Below are 19,292 nucleotides of genomic sequence, written 5' to 3' on the forward strand. Positions count from 1 at the left end.
GGCCCTGCCACAGGCATCATTAATTTCTCCAAATAGGAAGAGATGTTCACCTACGTCTCTGACAAGAAGCTGCCTCTACTATCCAGCAGGAGCAGGAAAACTTCTCTCCACGCCAAGACATCTCAGCCAATCAGGGACTGTAGCAATCCAGCCAATGAGAAGCCTCCATACGTGGGACACCTAGTTTCCTCCAATGGACTTTTTGGTTATCATAGCCCCTTCCTTTTCCCTATAAAAAGCAAGTTCCCCTTCCTTGTTCCCTGAATCTGCCTGTGGTTCACCATAGTTCAAGTATCCCAAATTGTAATTCCTCTGGTTGGTCCCGAATAAACCCGCTTTTGCTGGTAAAATAACTAGCTATTATATAATTAAAAATGCCAGTGTTAACTCTGGAAATCAGATACTTCTTCTTATCTAGGGTTTGCTGTTTTGGTTTTTGGTTTTGACTATTGTAGGCTGTCTCTGTGCCCAGGATCAGCCTGAGGTATAAACTTAAGCTCCTCTTGGGTCTTTTACTGAGCTTTTCCCTGGGCATGCGTGGTCACTTTCTAATTTCCCCCATATTTGTGGTGGTTTTGGAATGTAGAGTTAATACCTGGCTCCCAAAAGGGGAAAAAGAGAAATACAAAGAGGGGGAAGGCCCTTTAAATCCCCTGGCAGTTACTTTAGGGGGTGGGGGCTTGCAGCAACGTGGGGAGGTGGGACAGCAGTGGCTGCCTGCCTCTTCCCCTCACCTCTGTGATCAGAAGCGGCAGTCAGCAGGGCACAGATCCCTGATATGTGGAAGACAGCTCATGAAGGGCACGGTCCAGAGGGAGAGCAGTCAGGTCATGAGGAGAGAGTGAGACAGCAGTGAGAGGACTGGAAGGGTGGCTGGGGTCAGAGAGGGCCAGGACAGGGCTCCCACACCTCACCTTCATCAGGAGGGCCTTCTCCTTCTCAGCCACCTTTCTCCAGATCTTTGTGACCTGGTGGATCTCGGAGTTGAGAAAGCGGTTCTGGGTCCGGTATGCTTCCATGTCATCCTGGAGAAGAGAGCAAAGCATTTAATGAGCTGCACCAGAAACATCTCCCTGGTCCTCTCTCTCAGAAGAGCTGTCAACACTTTCTTCCTTTAGAAATTTCCAATAATGGCAACAGAAAAGGAAGTCTGGAAGAAAAAAAATAATAGTGATAGCCCCCTTCTCTCATCTTGATGCCAGCATGACATGGTGGAGAGAGAGCATTAGCCTGGACTTCAAGTCCTGGCTCTGACTTCCTGGCTGGGAGGCCTCACTGAATCAATCTGACCCTCTCCTTCCTCATCTGTAAAAGGAGCGAATACCAACTACCCCACTTGGCAGCTGCTGACTAAGTGACGTAATGTGCACACTAAATACAAGGACCAAAACAGAGCAAACATTCAAGTAGTGTTTTTTTTTTTTTTTTTTTTTTTTTTGGTGGTACGCGGGCCTCCCACTGCTGTGGCCACTCCCGTTACAGAGCACAGGCTCCGGACGCCCAGGCTCAGCAGCCATGGCTCACGGGCCCAGCCGCTCCGCGGCACGTGGGATCCTCCCAGACCGGGGCACGAACCCGCGTCCCCTGCATCGGCAGGCGGACTCTCAACCACTGCGCCACCAGGGAAGCCCTAGTGTTTGTTTTTTAAATAAAAATATTTTGTCACATATTGGTGATCATACTGAACAATTTTGGGTGAAAATGTTTTACTTAGTGTCACTTTGTAAATACTTTTCTATGTTGCTACAGAAGCTTCCCAATGATCATTTTTAATTGTCTGATGACTATTCTATTAGGTGAATTTACCATAATTTAGATATAATCCTTCTCCTGTTGCTTTTTTAGTTTGAGCCCTGAGTGTTTTTGTTTGTTTTTTTTTGGGGGGGGCTGCCCCATGTGGCATGCGGGCTCTTAGTTCCCTGATTGAACCCATGCTCCCTGCAGTGGAAGCGTGGAGTCTTAACCACTGGACCACCATGGAAGTCCCCGGTTTGTTTCTATTATGAATCAAGCTGTAATGTTTATATCTGAGCCTAGAGTTTTCCTTTTGCAAGCTGTCCAGGGGAGGGAGTATGATCTTCCTGCTGGGGCATGCAAGGAGAAGCTGGCCATGCACTGGGGAGGGTCAAGCAGGAGCCTGAAAGGAGTAGCCGCAGCTGCAGCCATGGCTCTCAATCTTTATTCTGACTGGATGGATACTGTGGGAACAATGGACAACACATGCTCACAGTGATACCTAGCAATTCCAGGGCATTTACTAACGGAAACTCAATCCCTTTCTCTCTCACTCAAGAAAATGTACTGGCCTGTCGATGAGTATGAGAGACTATTGCGGGTACGACTTCGGATAGGCCCTGATTTATCAGGAAATTAAGAATAGCACACCTCGCCCATGGCACTTCAATATCAGGGATGGGTCAATTGTGTACAGCTCATATGCCGTGTTGACCCTCTTCATTCTGGCCAAGATCCCTCCCAGCTCAGAAGCTCCAATTCACGTCCAGGGGCTCTCCAAGGCTTTGGATGTGTCGCACAGGGCACCCTGCTTGCAGCCCGGACAAGGAGGGCAGGTACAAGCGCCCCTCAGAGCAGCCGTGGGCCTGGGTGGGGTGGCATATGGGCAGTGCCTTCCCGTTCACTCATTGCCCTACTGTGAGTGTTCTTCTTGGCTCAGAACTGTAGGGAGGAAAAAGAGAGAGCTCTGAGAAGAGAAAAGCCACGTGACTGTCACCAGTGAGGCAAAGGAGGAAAACACAACTGGAGAAAGGGGACAGGGAAGAAGAGAGTTTGCCCTCCTGCTTTCACAGGGACCAGGGACCCGGGAATCATCTTTGGGAAGTGCCGTGTGGACTAGCCCTTGTGCTAGTGGGGAAGGCAGTGGATTGGACATGGGGACACCTGGGGTCAGGCTGTAACCCTGCTGCTTGTAGTGTGCGACCCTGGACCAGTCCTTTCCCCTCTGCAGGACTCGGCCGACCATGCCAGAAAATGAGGGGGCAGACTAGATCTCTGAGTCTTTCCGGCTCGGATGTTCAAGGAGTCAGTGATTCTGTCCTCACACTGACAGTTTCAACAACAAGGGGGCATTTCCTTAACGTTGAGTGTCCTTAACCACAAGGGCAAGCAGGAAATGTGAACATGCTCTGTCCCAAAACTTAAAGACAGTGGAGTTTTGATGGGTCTTCTATTTTTTTCTAGATCAGAGACCTAAAGGCTAAAAAATAAGGGAGTCTAGTATATGCAACTCCTTCTAGCAGAAAACAGCTCCAAGGTGTCAGCTGCAGGACTGATAGCTTTCTAACAACCTCTGAGGAGCAGCCGTAAATGTAAGCATGGTTGATGTGAATTGTACCCAGAATCTCTTCATATCTGGGCTCACTGATAAATTACATTCCTGAACATGCAAACTCAGGGGCACGCTCAGTCATTTAGGTGAGTCCATACTTCTGGGCAACTCTCTGAGACGGTCTGGAGGCACCCAGCGAGTCTATCTCTTTGACCCCCATGCTGCTCTACTGGGTCTTCAACAGTGGATTCCAGCAGGATGGGCACAGAAAGAAGACACTTAGCGGGGCAGAGCAGGGTAGGAAAGCAATCTCACGGAAGCAATTTTCACTGCTTTGTCAGGGACTCACAGCTTTCTAACAACCTAGCTTCATCTGCATTCGAAAGGTTTTGTTTTCATTTTGCACTCAAAAGAATCTCTGATTTTAGACAAAACAAGGGAAAAGGTTCAGAGACTGGTTATATGTTTTTTCATGCTGAAAGAAAGGGAAGGGAAACTGGGTTTCATGTCATCTTCCTTTCCCCTTCTAACAACTCTGTTTGTAGGACTGGTTAGGCCATGTTATATAAAGGTGAGATAACTTGCCCAAGGTCATACAGCTAGCAAGAGGAAGTCTGCCTGACTTCAGAGCTTGGGGAGTGGCCACTATACCACACCGCCCACTGGTCTCTCAAAAGCTCCCGGATTTCTCTCTTTCTTCCTTTCCCCCTCTTACCCCGTCCGACAGCAGTTCTTTGATACAGCAGCACAGGATTTCCGTGGTAATCCGATGTATACTCTTGTGGCTGTGGGTGCGAGGGCTGGGGAAGGACCGACTGGGGCTATGTGGCTGCCTGTAGGGACGGTGGGTACTGGGCGCACCTATCCCCAGCTCCTGTCACCACCCTCCAGAGAGAAGGCTGCAGCCCACGGCAGGTATCACACTTAAAATAAAGTTCCTGCCCCGTGTTGCAACTGGTCCCTGCGGGATGGGGTGGCCTTTCCCGGGTGAGAGCCACACCCTGGGCAAGGGTGAGGCCGGGATGATGGTGGTGGCTGGAAGGGCCACAGAGGCTGAAAGGCAGCAGAGCAGACAAGACTAGTCAGAGAGGTGAGCTGCAACCCAGTTCCAGTCCCCCCACTTCCTCTGCACACGGTCCTGGGCAAGTTACTTCACCTTTCTCAGCCCTGGCATTCTCATCTGTAAAGTGGGGAGCACATAAGCGGCTACCTCACCAGGCTGGTGCGAGGACTAAATGAAGTGATGAAAGTAAAGCACTTAGGACAGTGCCTACCACACGGTAAACACTCTGTAAGTAGGAGTAGCGATTGTTGTCATTATCACGAGCAAGTTACAGCCAGCCACAGGTCACTACGCGTGTGCAGAACCGCTGGGGAGGGCTGCCGGGCACCTCGGGGGCTCCTGAGAGCATCAGCGTGGCGCTAAAGGAGGCTGAGCAGGTCAGGCCCCAGAGTGCTTAGGAGTTCTGACTCCATCTCGGGCTCTTTCATCTCTACTTTGATAATGTAGAGATACCTTCACTTTTCAGCCTAGGATGTCATGAAAAGGTCAAATTGCATTGGGCCTTCTGGTTAAGAAAGTGAGGAAGCGTGTAGCAACATTTCTATCAATGTCTGTTTCAGATGTGAATACTCCAGTATTAAGGGTCATCCCAGCTCTGTCCAGAAAACCCTTGGGGTCAAGAGCAGTGCCTTCCCCCAAGGCCCCAGGGCCTGGAGGGAGGGGCCCCTACCTTCAGGTGCTCCACCTTTTCCTGTTGGCTCAGGAGGTCCCTGTCAGCTGCATCTGGGGGCGCAGGGGGCTGGTTGGGGGGATGCATGAAGTCCTGGGTGACCTTCTCAGAGAGTTTCCGGATGACCTGCTGCTTAGCCTGGTTCTTGTCCAGGAGCAGCTGCACGTGCTGCCGCAACTCCTGCACCTGCTGTTCCCGCAGGCTCGCCGTCTGCACCAGGCTCTCCCGCTCCTGTTCCAGGGCCTCCACCCGCCTGCCCAGCTCCGCGATCTGCCTCACTTTGTGCCGCACCAGCTCCAGCCGGTCCTTGTCCTCAGCTGCTGCCAGGTACGCACTGGACACCCTCTTCTCCTGCTGGGCAGCCTCCAGCGCCTTGTGCAGGATCTTCACCAGCTCCTGCACAGGGAAAGGGAAGAGTCCGGTGAACTCGGGGAAGGCCTGTTACGTGCCAGAGGTGAGGCAGAGGCTGTCATCAGTTCTCCTAAGAGCCCTGAGAGGTGGCGGGCAACATCCCCTAGGGCATCACTGACCAGCACCCACATGCTCTTTTTCTACTTAGAAGAGTTTTAGTTGGACACATGGTTCCCCAGCAAAGGACTACATTTCCCAGCCAAGCTCATAGCTAGGTGTGGCCAAGTGACTACTGTGCCCAAATGGGATATGAGAAATGCTGTGGGCAGCTTCTGGGTCATGCCTTCCAAACCACTGCGCACGTGCTCCCCTGGCCCAGTTCCCTTTCCTCCTGGCTGGGAAATGGCAGGAACTGGAGCAGCCAGGCTGGGCTCACAAGCAGAAGCTGCATGTTGAGGATGGCACAGTCGCCCCACCAGCTCGGAGCTGCACACTTCACTCTGGATTCTTCAATGTCAGAGAGAAATAAACTTCCAGTTTGTTTTAGGCCACAGTACTTTGAGGCTTCTGCCCATTCCCCAACTACTATATGTCTGTTTCAGAAATGAACAAACTGAGGCCCAGCAGAGTGGAATTTAACTCCAAATCATCCAGACACTGAGCATCCTGTGCTCGGTTGGTAACGAAAGGAGGGGTGGCAGTGGTGTGGCACGTGGGCATGGCTCTTCCTTCTCACCGCTGAGGCAGACATCACTCATCAACCTCAGTACTCTCTCCCGCTAAAGGCTAGCTGAGGCCTCAGAACCCTTCTGAACACGGCATTCAAGCAGTCACTACCAATCAAGCTGAGGCGGCATTAGAGAGAAAAGAAACTGGCAATCCTCACGCCTCGCCACACACCCAGGGCTTCATTCAGTCCGCCTGTGCCCATGCCTCAGCCCATCCAACGATGCCTGCAAGGCTGGTGCCAAGAAGTGCCTGGGAGTTCAGAAGCAACGGGCTTCGATTTATTCCTTGGCAGGGGCGGCCGATTCATGTGCAAATTCAAGGTTCGGCTCCCTGTGCCTTCAAGCTTCCAACCTCCCCAGCATTCAGGGACCTGTCCTGCTCCAAAGCAGGGATGTGAATTCATTCAGGACCAGGATCAGAATATCAGAAGCCAGGCAGCCCAGCAGCCAGTCCCACGTGAACCGCAGACCTGGCAGTTACGGCCTTTAGCTCACACTGCTGTGCTCCACGCCAGTCTCATCTGGAAAAGCATGGTTTCCTGGACACACATTAACTGTATGCATGCCAAAGTATTTAAATAAATGATTGGCTGAATAGGCTAAGAACAATTCCATTTTGGAGAACTGCCCAAAATCATGACTTCATTTCAGAAGCTAACGATAAGACCAAATTAGCATACACCTTCCGAAACCTTGGTACTAGTGACTGTCCCTTCTCTGGTTCTCTCTCTTCTATCCATCTATCTAACCTTTATCAAGCACTCATTCAGTGCCAGCCCCTGGGACCCAGAGAGGGACCAGTCACAGTTCCCACACTCAAGGACCACGAAGGCTGGTGGGAGCAAAGGTGAACCACTGTCACGGAATGATTTACCGTGAGGGGGGAAGCAAGTTTGTTTGTGGGGACTCAGGGCAGCAGGCGATGACTTCTGCCTGGGGCGGAGGCGGGGGAAGACCAGCACATTCTACAGAAAGGTGGAGCGGTTTAAACTGATCCTGAAGAACGAGGAGGGCCAGTGACGGTCAAACAGCAGGTGGGAGACAAGGGCAGAAAGTGGGAGCTGAGGGTTGGGAGGGCTTTCCAGACGAGGCTGAGCCAACAGCTTGAGCAAAGCCTCGATGGGATGAAGGAACAGGTACGGAGCTGTGCGTCCTGCAGGAAGGTGGGGAGGGGCGGGTGGCTGCAAACCAAACTGGCATGTCAGGGATTTAGAAGTCAGCTTCCTAGGGCGGTACTGACCTAGATCAACATTCCTGTGGCTGCAGGATAACTGAGAAGCCTAGACCATTTTCTGAGTCAGCTGAGATTTGGAGATTACCCGGGGTAACTGCCCGGTGAAATAACCAGTACATGCCACTGCTCAGACCTGCCCTAGCCTCAGAATCAGGGGGGGTATCTGTCTGCCAACTTTGGGAGAGTCAACTCTGAAGTCCATTTCACTACATCAGCTGTCTCTCCCTTCCCACATCTGGCTCTCCAAATACAAGACCAAGACACCAGCCCGGGAGGCTGTCCTCCCACCCCAGGACCCCTGCACCAGAATAAGACAGGAAGAAAGGAACCTGGGAGAGGGATGGAGCCAGAGCAGGAAGTGTAAAGTGAGGAGTGGGAATGGATCATGGATTCGGAAAACCTGGATGGCCCTGGGACACCACCTGGTTCAGTCACCCCACTGTCACGTGGGGAGACTAAAGCTCAAGAAAGGAGAAGAGAGGACTAAAGGGACCTGGTGGATCCCCGTGAGTGGGAAAACTGCAGCTAGAACAGAAGGCTCCCAACTCCAATCCTAAGACCCTTCACTTCTTCATGATGTGTAGTTAACAGATTTTGCATCGAAATGCTTCTTTCAATTTCTTTAAAAATGGGAATAACCCATGTTCGTAGCAGCATTATTCATAAGACCCAAGAGGTGGAAACAACCCAAGTGTCTGTCGATGGTGAATGGATAAACAAAATGTGGCATACAATGGGATATTATTCGGTCTTAAAAAGGAAGGAAATACCATCACATGTTAAAACATGGATGAACATTGAGGACCTTATGCTAGGTGACTTAAGCCAGTCACAAAAATGCACATATACATCAAATAGAAATAATGAAAACAAAAAGGAAACCTTGAATATCCCATTTTGAAGCTGCTTTTGTCCTTACAATGTGATGATGCCTCTCCAGGTCAGTCATTATCAAGCAACACTATCATTTGCAACAGTTCAAGAGCATTCCTTGCATGCAGCACACAATTCCCTTCATCCCACCTCCTAGGATGGACATCTGGGTTGTTTCTAATTCCTACAATCATAAGCAATGCCTTAGGACCAAGTCTTGAAGTAGAAGAGCTGATCAAGTGATACTTTTAATACTTCTTCATTGAATCACTGGTCAATCTTAGATTTTGACAACTGTTAATAAGTTGTCATTTCAGTAAACATTTCAAAAGCCAATAAATCATTTATCTTATTAAAGTGTTGATACCTTCATTGCTCACTAGAATCAAGGTGGGTGAGTCCAACAGTGCTTGTGGAAAGAGCACTGGACTGGGAGTGCCCTGGACATGACGGCCTCTGACCCCTAAGGGGCTCGGTGCCAGCTGGGAACAGGTGAAGGAGCAGTGGCTTCGGAGTTACTGAGGCCTTGGTTCCCATTCCAGATCCACTAATGCGGGTGTTTCAGAAAACTGAACCTCAGCTTTCTCGTATGTAAAATGGAGATGATGGTCCTACTCCACCAAGAGTCACTGAAAGGGTGAGAGAGAAATTGTGACAAGTGTGCCTCCCCAAGCACAGGGGCCCTCTCACCCCGCCTCCCTCTATGGCCTGTACCCATCCCCAGGGCCTGTACCCTGAAGTCTCCGGCTGGGGTTCTAGGGAAGGGAGAGGCTGCACCTTGCTCTGATCAAGTTTTCTCAGTGAATTATATGCCTTCACCAAGTAATCCTGAGTGAGGCAAGCTGGCCCCTGGCAGGGCCTGGGGGGAGGGGTTCATCATTCCTGGCAGCCAACATCCCCACAGACAACAGCCCTCCATCTGTCGGAGCAGACAGCCTTCAGGTTGGGTGCAATGCTGCCGACTCTGAAAGCCTGAGTCACCAGGTCAAGCTGCCATCTGGTGCTGTCTCCCAGAGTCCAAATCTCTTGGGGGGGCCAGCGCTGCAGGGGACTGGGATGGATAATGGCTTAATGGGTATTGACATCACAGGGAGTGCATTCACTTTTTTCTGAGGAGCAGTCGCGGTGCTTGTGTCTGATACTGCGCTACACTGCGAGAGCATGGAGGAGATGGCTGGGCTGTGAGGGGTCCTGGACCTGGGGAAGGAGACCACTGCCCACGTCCTGGCTGTTCCAGCTGCGTGACCTTGGACAAGTCAGCCACCTTCTCTGAGCCCCTTGAACAGGGTGCAGTGAAGAGGGCAGAAGCTCTGGAGGCAGGCAGACCAGAGCCTGAACCCTGACTCAGCGCCCAGTAAGTCATGGGCATGCAGAACCTCTCAGAACTTCAGTCTGTCAGGAAAAGGAGAGGATAACTGCTGTGAAGAGGAGAGACAGTGTGTGGAAGGCACCGGCCAGCACAGTACTGGGGCCACACTTCACACCAGCAGTTACTTGTGCTCACATCTTCTCCTCACCCACTGGATGGTGAGGTCCCCAAGGGCAGGGATTTGACCCAGTGTACCTCAGTGCCCTCCATAGCATCCAACAGAGTTTGATATACAAATTCTTAAAAATCACTAAAGCTATTGGCAGTGTCTGCCTGGCTGGCTGAGCCAGGATGAGACCCCCAGTTCCCATGTCCTCTTGCAGCCTGAGGCAAAAAGATGGCACCTTTCCACTGAAGAGACACAGGAGGGCATCTTGTAGACATGGGCCCAGGAAGTCCAGGGGACTGTTTCCCCAGCTGAGGTATTACACTTAAAAGGTCTCAGAGAGCTGCTCTCTAACCAGCAGTTTTGAGTGCCTGGGGTACCAATGGGCACCCCAAGATTGTGCCAGACCCCTCTGTCTTACCTCTAGGTCAAGAGTCAGCCTCTTTCTCTCCTTCTCCTCACTGGTTTTGGTATTTGGGTTGAACATGAAACCCCACAGTTGATCTGGCTGGGGTCCCCCTTCTAAATGTGGAATAAAGGTAAGGATGGCCTCCTCCCATCACTGCTATACCCCACAAGCACATCTCCCAGAGCCCCTCGGGGAGGGAGGGGGGTGCTTTTACTCCTTGTAAAGCAGGAAGGAATCAACAAGGAGAGCAGGGAATGCCACAGTCACAGCCAAAATAATCAAAGCCTGCACGTTTGGGGCAGCTGCTGGGTGCCAGGCACCCAGCTTTATGAATCTGGACACAGGCCTCTTCAGAAAACATGATTATAAATCCATATAAAGAGGAGGAGGGGGCTTCCCTGGTGGCGCAGTGGTTGAGAGTCCGCCTGCCGATGCAGGGGACACGGGTTCGTGCCCCAGTCCGGGAAGATCCCACATGCCGCAGAGCGGCTGGGCCCGTGAGCCATGGCCGCTGAGCCTGCGCGTCCGGAGCCTGTGCTCCACAACGGGAGGGGCCACAACAGTGAGAGGCCCGCGTACCGCAAAAAAAAAAAAAAAAAAAAAATCCAGATTCTTTAATGTGGGAACAACTTCCTCCTGACATTTTCACTCTGACTGTAGGGGAGCTGTCAACATCCTGGGCAACCTGTACTAATCTCCAAGAGCTTGCCTCATTTACTGAAGAACAGGGAGTCCTCCAGAGCTGCACAGCCATGAGGGGCAAAGCAGAATGAAATCTAGGTCTCCCGGGGCCTCTCCACTTCATTTGACGATTCCTAATGCCTTAGAAGGAAAGGCCGAGTCACGGGAGGCTGCCCACATTTCCTAGAAAGGAGGGGAAGAAGCACGGAAACGACAAGCGGTGTTTACATTCTACATTGCTCTTCCTTTCCAGGTCGGGTTTGGGACTGAAGCTGTACTGATACAGGGATCGGGAAGCTGCTACAGCTCAGCTTAATGCCCTCAGCTCTCAGGTGCGGCCAGCAGCCTCATGACAGGAACGCAAAGGTGACGGAGGAAAAGAGAGATGGCTGGGCTGCTAAGTGGCATCAGAGGAGACTTCACATGCTGTAAGGATATATTTGGGTGCTATAAGCCTGCAAGGGCAGGGCTGTGTCTTTTCTCACTGTTTGTTCCCCAGCACCTACAACACTGCATGCCTGTAACAGGCCCTCAGTAAAAGCTTTGTGAATAAACAAATGAATTGAGAACACATGAACGATTGAGCTTCCTCCTTTGAGGACTCTAATCACCAGCTGCTTCATTAAATGTAACCCCTGAGCTGCCAGGAATGAAGCCTCTGCTGGTTCCTGTAATAACTGTTTAGGGGCAAGAAAGGCAGAGAAGGGGCAAAACTAGGTAGGGAGAGCATTTTTCTGGACTGTGTCCTCTAAAAACAGAGCAGAAAGGAAAAGAAGAAATGTACAAAGGGGAGAATATTTAGAAGTATACCCCTTACCTCCCCAGGAGCAAGAACAGAAATAAAGCAGACAGAGATTTAGAGTAGCCAAAGCTCAAGCAAGAGAGCTGAGGCCTTCCTCTCAGAGGAAAAGGAGCCTGGGCCCTCAGTAGGTACCATCACTAGAGTACCGCAGGCACCACACTCAGGATTTTTGGTAACAACTGTGCTGGCTTAATCACTTTTATTGTGCTAAAGAGAGCCTACAGCCCATGCTGCATCCCCCATTGCCTCCCTGCTATGTGACCCTTACTACTTCATGAGGTCACCCCTGGATGTGAACTTGATTTACTTTCTGAGTTGTGCGATTTTTGAGTGATTTTAATGTCTGTGTATGATCTGTTACCTACAATGACCATGTAGCTCTTTCTTTCTTTTTTTTTTTTGCGGTACGCGGGCCTCTCACTGTTGTGGCCTCTCCCGTTGCGGAGCACAGGCTCCAGACACGCAGGCTCAGTGGCCATGGCTCACGGGCCCAGCCGCTCAGTGGCATGTGGGATCTTCCCGGACCGGGGCACAAACCCGCGTCCCCCGCATCGGTGGGCGGACTCTCAACCACTGCGCCACCAGGGAAGCCCAAGCTCTTTCTCTCTTAACTGCTATAATTAACTTCTTTCTCTATGAAGCCTAAATCTTCCTCCCTGTCACTGTCCTCTGTTGGGCCTGGCTCAGCCTGGTTTCTCTATCCTGTATCCAGTTACCAGCTGCCAGGTCAGAGATCCTCCAGTTCCTTCGGTGGCCCCTCCCAGGACCCTGTATGCAGATTACCCTCCTCCAAACACTGTGTCTTCGAGTGTGGGGTCAGATCATGCACAGTCTCCCAGGAGAGATCCGAGAGACCTGCCCTTGGTGGCCTTCTGTCACCTAGCTCGAGTGACAGTATGTCCCTGACTGATCAACAGCACAGCATTTCCAGCCACCTGCAGTTTGGCAGTTAAGGACCACAGACTGGCTAATGTATCACATCTAGCTTGTGCAAGGACTCCAGGCCCAGAGGGGTCCACTGGAGCCTGGGGCCTCTCTGGGACCAGAGCTCACCTTCTGAGCCTTTAGCTCCTTGGTGAGCATCAGAACCTGCTGCTCCAAGGCCAGCACTTTCTCCTGGGCGGTTCGGTTCCGTGTGAGTCCTTCGCTGAAGAGCGGGAAGGTGTTGCTCTGGAGCTTGGCTTTCTGAATGAGATTGGCGGCCAGAGAGGACTTGGGTGTAGGCTTTGGAGAATCCGCTGGATCTTTTCCTGCTCAAGAGGAGGAACACAGAGGTTGTGATCAGCGACTTCAGCAGTTCTCAAACTTGGGCTTGCTGCAGAAGCACCTGGAAGGCTTGGTAAAATGCATATTGGGGGGACTTCCCTGGTGGCGCAGTGGTTAATAATCCACCTGCCAGGGCTCCCCTGGTGGCGCAGTGGTTGAGAGTCCGCCTGCCGATGCAGGGGACACGGGTTCGTGCCCCAATCCGGGAGGATCCCACATGCCGCGGAGCGTCTGGGCCCGTGAGCCATGGCCGCTGAGCCTGTGCGTCCGGAGCCTGTGCTCCGCAACGGGAGAGGCCGCAACAGTGAGGGGCCCGCGTAAAGCCAAAAAAAAAAAAAAAAAAAAAATAATCCACCTGCCAATGCAGGGGACACGGGTTCGAGCCCTGGTCCAGGAAGATCCCACATGCCACGGAGCAACTAAGCCCGTGCGCCACAACTACTGAGGCTGCGTGCCACAACTACCGAAGCCCACCCACCTAGAGCCCATGCTCCTCAACGAGAAGCCACCGCAATGAGAAGCCCTCGCACTGCAATGAAGAGTAGCCCCTGTTCGCCGCAACTAGAGAAAGCCCGCGTGCAGCAGTGAAGACCCAATGCAGCCAAAAATAAAATAAATAAATAAATACATAAATTTTTTTTTTTTAAATGCAGTTTGGGGACCCTACTCCCAGAGCTTGCCATTCAATAGGCCTGGGGCGCAGCTTGAGAATTTGTATTTTTAAATGTTCCTAGGTGATGCTGATACAGCTTGTGCAGGGATCATACTCTGAGAACCACTCGACTATATAAACACTGTTTACACTGTGCCGGGTCATCCAGCCCATCCTCTACTCTCTCTGTTCCCTATTCTCTCTGTTCCCTACTCTCCAATCTCAACCTGCATGGGTTACCTCCTGCTACCCCGCTCGTGTTTGCCAGGTGGCCATCTCCTCAGGCATGGGCCCAGTCAGGATGTATTTTTTCTTATTTCAGGATCTCACCTCCAGGCTCTGGGCGATTTTCAAAGCACACGGATCTGTCCATTGATAGGAGCACAAAATATCTGTACTCTGCATTCTTGCCCCAGTGAGTAATGTAAACTCTCATTTGATTCTAATTACAAGCTAAATTAGGAGATATACCTCCCACAGCTGAATGTCTCAAGGCTGTATCCTTTTATTTCCAGTAGAGCCTGGGTCGGCAACCAATGGCCCACAGGCCAAATTGGGCGGCCTGCTTTTGTAAATAAAGTTTTATTGGAATACAGCCATGCCCATTTATTTGTGCATTGTCTGTACTGCTTTCACTCCACAAAGGCAGAGTTGAGTACTTGCAACAGAGACTGTATGGCCCACAATGCCTCAAATATTTACTATCTGGCCCTTTACAGAAAATGTTTGCTGACCGGTGCTAAATTTTCTTTCTTTTTTTTTTTTAAATAAATTTATTTATTTATTTTTGGCTGCGTTGGGTCTTCGTTGCTGCACATGGGCTTCCTCTAATTGTGGTGAGCGGTGGCTACTCTTCGTTGTGGTGCATGGGCTTCTCATTGCGGTGGCTTCTCTTGTTGTGGAGCACAGGCTCTAGGTGCACAGGCTTTGGTAGTTGTGGCATGTGGGCTCGGTAGTTGTGGCATGTGGGCTCAGTAGTTGTGGCTCGCGGGCTCTAGAGCACAGGCTCAGTAGTTGTGGCACACGGGCTTAGTTGCTCCACGGCATGTGGGATCTTCCCGGACCAGGGCTCAAACCTGTGTCCCCTGCATTGGCAGGTGGATTCTTAACCACTGCGCCACCAGGGAAGTCCCTAAATTTTATTCTTAAATCCAATGTTAGAGAAACACTCACCCAGACCGCCTTGTCCTGCCCTACCCTCAGCCTGTGCTTTAGGGCTCTGCCATCAGCCTGCATCAAGGGACATGTAATGGCCTGATTATATGGTCAAGAGACTCTGAGAATTTTGATCACAGGGCACATACACGTTATGTCCGTTATGAGGCTCCAACATAAATTCTTCTCAGCTCTCAGGGTCAGCTTTGCTTCTTTCAAGAAAATATGTGTTTACAGTCTTATGGACACTGGAAGTAACCTAACCACTTGCATTTCCCTCTTTGCCTTGGCTGCTGAGAAGCTCAGAGCCACATTTGCTGCCCACCTTTGGTACACCGCAGGATTTTTTCTTGAGCCTATCTAAATTTCCTAACTCAAATTACTCATTTATCTTCCCCCTGATATACATTGTAGTAAGTTATACCCAGTTCTTTTGGGACTATGATGTTAAAAATAAGGATGTGGTATGAGATCCCAGGGGAGGGGACAGGCAGGGCTTGCAGGACAAGCTGAATGACTTAGCAACTTTCTTTTGGGGACCAGGCCAAGGGCCAACCTAATAGTCTTGAGCAGACAAAAAACTACTCTAGTAGGTGACAGGAACCAGAAACTCTTTGGCCTTGTTGAGTACAAGAACAGAACGGTCTTGTTCCAGGCTTAACAGAAATCTGGTCGAGCTAGGTATGAAGCAGCCTGCAGAGCTCAGAGGAATGCAATGCTTATTTCTCTTTCCTGCCACGGGATCTAAGAGAGCAGGGAGGCTCCCTGGAGCCCTGCAGGCTACTGTCCACCAACCCTGAGTGCAGGCAGGGTAGGATCACTGTGTCCATCTTATAGTTGGGAAAAATGGAGGCCTAAGACAGTGGTTTTCAATCAGTACCCTAGGATTTCGTGGGATCGCCTCAAGGGCTGGCTGGGAAGGGAAGAGGGTGGGGCGGGAGGGGCTGAGGGGGAGCCTGGACTCCCAACCCTGCCTCAACTCTGCTTTTATTTGCTTTGTGTATCAGATTTTGTTTATGTGGACAAGGTTTCATGGCAATAAAGAGGTAGTTTGCAAAGTCACTGACTCAGAAAAGAGGCTTCAGGCAGGAATATGGGGCCAGACCGTTTGGTCTGAATCTTATTCTGTTACTCACTGTGGGGCTGTGAGCGAGTCACTCCTCACATCCGTTCCCAGTTCCCTCAGTTATTAAGTGAGGAGAACAGTATTTACCGCTCAGGTTGTTGTAAAGACTAAACAGGTTAATGCACGTAAAGCGCTTGTGGATGAAACTTGAAAAGATTCTGCTGAGTAAAAGACACTAATCACAGAGGACTACATATTGTAGATTCCATTTATATGCAATGTCCAGAACAGGCAAATCTATAGAGGCAGAAAGTAGATTAGTGGTTGCCTAGAGCTGGAGGGAGGTGGAGACTGGGACTAATGGCTGAGGGGTATGGGGTTTCTTCTGGGGGTAATAAAAATGTTTTAAATTTGATTATGGTGATGGTTGCACAACTCTGTGAAGATACTGAAAGCCACTGAATTATATGTTTCAAAGGAGTGAATTGTATGGTATGTGAATTATATCAGAATGAAACTGTTACCAAAAAACCAAAAAGGCTTAGAGTAGCCCTGGCACAAAGTACCTGCTACATGTAAGTGCTAGTTCTATTATTATTATTGATTAGATACAGTACTGATCTTCTCTTGGGCTATTCATCATGATCTGTGGGGCCTCATCAGGCACTGCTCCAAAGCGGTGCTTTTTCTACAGTAATTCCTACACAGCCCAGGGGTCCTCTCTACCATAAGACCCCTCAGTGCTGCCTTAGCCAGTTTTCTCCCAACTGTTTCTACATAGTTAAAACATGTTTTAAGGGCATTTATGCTAATTTCAAAGATGCCAAACCCCCCTGATGGTATGGGTCCTAACATTTTGTAAAAGAAATAAAGTGCCATGTCACAGAGGGGATGAGTACCTTGAGGTCATTTGTTCTGCCTCCTCAGGTAGATCTGATTTTAATCATCCCAGAAAAGCATTTTTATATCCTTTCCTTATAAATTAAAAAAAAAAAGGAAGAAAGAAAAAGCAACAGATATTTTCCCTTATTACTTCAAGAATCATTGCTTGGTGTTTCAGTTTGGGAAGATGAAAAGCGTTCTGGAAATGGATGGTAGTGATGGTCACACAATAACGTGAATGTACCTAATGCCACTGAATTATACACTTAAAATTGGTTAAAGTGGTAACTTTTGTTATGTTATTTTTACCACAAGTTAAAAAAAAAAGGAAAGAAAGAAAGAAAGGAGGGAGGGAGGAAGGAAAGAAAGAAAGAGAGAAAGAAAGAAAGAATGAATCATTACTACCAGACCCATGGAAGCCCAGGAGGAGTGACCTGGAGAGTTGCATCTTTGACACACAAAAGCACGGATGTATGTTTATGGGGAGGAGAGAGGGCACCCGCTTAGTCTCTGAAGGCAGCTCAGACCCAGGCAGAGGCTCACCTGGGGCACTGAGGTCAGGAGGCGAGGGCTGCTCCTCCCTCTGAGGCTCCTCGCTCAGTGGAGAATCTTCCCCTGGGAGTCTGTGGCCTGTTCCTTGGGTCTGCTTGTTGCCCCGGATGTTGTACATTGTGTTTCTGAAAGGAAAATAGAGGATCACGGGGCTGACAGCCCTGCTATCTTGCCCACTACCCTTCCCGCTGCCACTGCTGGCGCTCAGGCTGCATCTCCGCCCCAGTCATGACTTGATCAGTCTGCCTGACTGCAGGCACCCTGCAGGAGGCAACCCATCTGAGCCTCTCCCATCACCCTTACCCTTCTCCTTTCCATTTTTCATCATGCGTATCACCTTCGATACGCAGTATTCCTTGTAAACAATACAAGCTTGACTCCTCTGCCTCCAACCCCACTTCTGGAATATAAGCTCCATGAGGGCAGGGGCATTTGTCTGCTTTATTCACTGAAATGGATTTGCCAAACTAACTTTCCTGAAACCTTCACCTGGTCTTATAACCACCTGGCTTAAAAATCACCAGTGGTGCCCTACTTCTGCTGAGAAAAGTTCCAAACACCTCCTGGCCTCTTGCTCCCCTTGCTTTCTTTCCCTGCTCAGACCTGTTCTCTCTGTAGCCTTCACTGATCACCTCACAGCCTCCAAGGAGCTTACTGCACTTCATGCATGGGTCACTCTTTGACCAAGTACTTGTCTAGTCTGAGTAGTGGTGTCTTTTCTTCAAGAACTGGGTACTAACCTACCTGCATGCCTACTGGCACCTGGCACTGGGTCACATATGCCCAGAATACAGACAGACTCAATAGATGTTTGTTTTGCATGAAAGAACTAGGTAGCACCAAAGGTTGGCCTGGCACCACAGGCCACAGAGAAGTTCATGAGTTGGATGAAAAGGCAGTTCAATTGAGTTTGTTTTCCCTTTGCAAAGGTATAAAAGTTGACATATTCCAAAACTAGTAACAAGGAAGAAAAAATGACTAAAGAGTTCACTAGGTCAGTGTCTTTCAAACTGCAGGATGTGAGCCATTGGTAGACTGTAAAATCAGTTTAGTATCACGACCAGCATTTTAAAAAAATGGAATGGAAAATATCAGAATGCGCCCCACTTAGAAAGGATTAAAATTTTGTGAATTACATATATGTGTATTGAGCCATATAATAAGATGTATTTCTTACTGGTCAACAGTTTGAAAAACACTGCGGGAGGAGGTCAATTATCTAAAGGGCAGCAATAGCGTGGCCAGAAAACAAAAGGATGAAAAAGTCTGTAGACTTGTGATGGAGTCCTGGCTTTGCTCTATCATCCCTCCATGCGATGTATACGTCTAGCAACATGGTGGACAAAATATCTGAAAAACCCTTGTTCCACAAACACCTAGATGCTAGATAAATGCAAAACATATTTCAAAAATATTTAGCTGAATTCTCAGAAAAGGAAGGGAGAATCCCTAGGGACTAAACACAAAAAAGGAGTTGAAACTCAAGTGGGAAGTAAAGAGGAAGATGCATATTTAGATTAAATTACTTTTCAGCAAATATTTACCCCTTCCCCATCACCTCCACAGGAGCAGAGTACGTCCCCCTCCTCCTTTTGATTTTGGGCACAGCCATGTGATTTGCTTTGGCCAAAGGGATGTTGGCAGATATAATGTAAATATAGGCTTAAAATGTGCTTGCACGTAGGGCTTGCCCTCTTGAAGAACATGCCTTATAGCTGCTGGTCCATGGAACGTGAGAAATATGTGGAGGAAACCTAGATCTTCCCAACGGCTTGGAGCCAAGACCAGGTGAACCTAGCCTGTATCACGTGAACCCAGATGTGCAGGAAATGAATGTTTATTATTATATGACACCGAATTTTGAAGTGTTTGTTTGCAGCATTACTATTGTGTAAGTTGGCTAGGACATGAGTTTGTCCAGGGATCAACTGCTTTTTCTTTTTTTTTTTTCTTTTTTTTTTTTTTTTTGTAGTACGCGGGCCTCTCACTGTTGTGGCCTCTCCCGTTGCGGAGCACAGGCTCCGGACGCGCAGGCTCAGCGGCCATGGCTCACGGGCCCAGCCGCTCCGCGGCACGCGGGATCCTCCCCAACCGGGGCACGAACCCGTGTCCCCTGCATCGGCAGGCGGACTGTCAACCACTGCGCC

General features: G+C 49.8%; 1 protein-coding gene across 1 annotated transcript in view; it reads right to left on the bottom strand.

The window, feature by feature from the left end:
- Positions 1-19,292, bottom strand: part of TBC1D2 (TBC1 domain family member 2) — a gene marked incomplete at its 5' end in the record, with an annotated part of 42,463 nt that overhangs the window by 12,852 nt on the left and 10,319 nt on the right. The window contains 4 exons of the mRNA XM_079706302.1: positions 915-1,025; positions 5,020-5,415; positions 12,626-12,822; positions 17,137-17,270. Of these exons, the coding sequence (XP_079562428.1) occupies positions 915-1,025; positions 5,020-5,415; positions 12,626-12,822; positions 17,137-17,270 (838 nt within the window). The remainder of the gene's footprint in view (positions 1-914; positions 1,026-5,019; positions 5,416-12,625; positions 12,823-17,136; positions 17,271-19,292) is intronic.

The sequence above is a fragment of the Hyperoodon ampullatus genome, assembly GCF_949752795.1.
Source record: "Hyperoodon ampullatus genome assembly, chromosome: 6".
NCBI classification, from domain to species: domain Eukaryota; kingdom Metazoa; phylum Chordata; class Mammalia; order Artiodactyla; family Ziphiidae; genus Hyperoodon; species Hyperoodon ampullatus.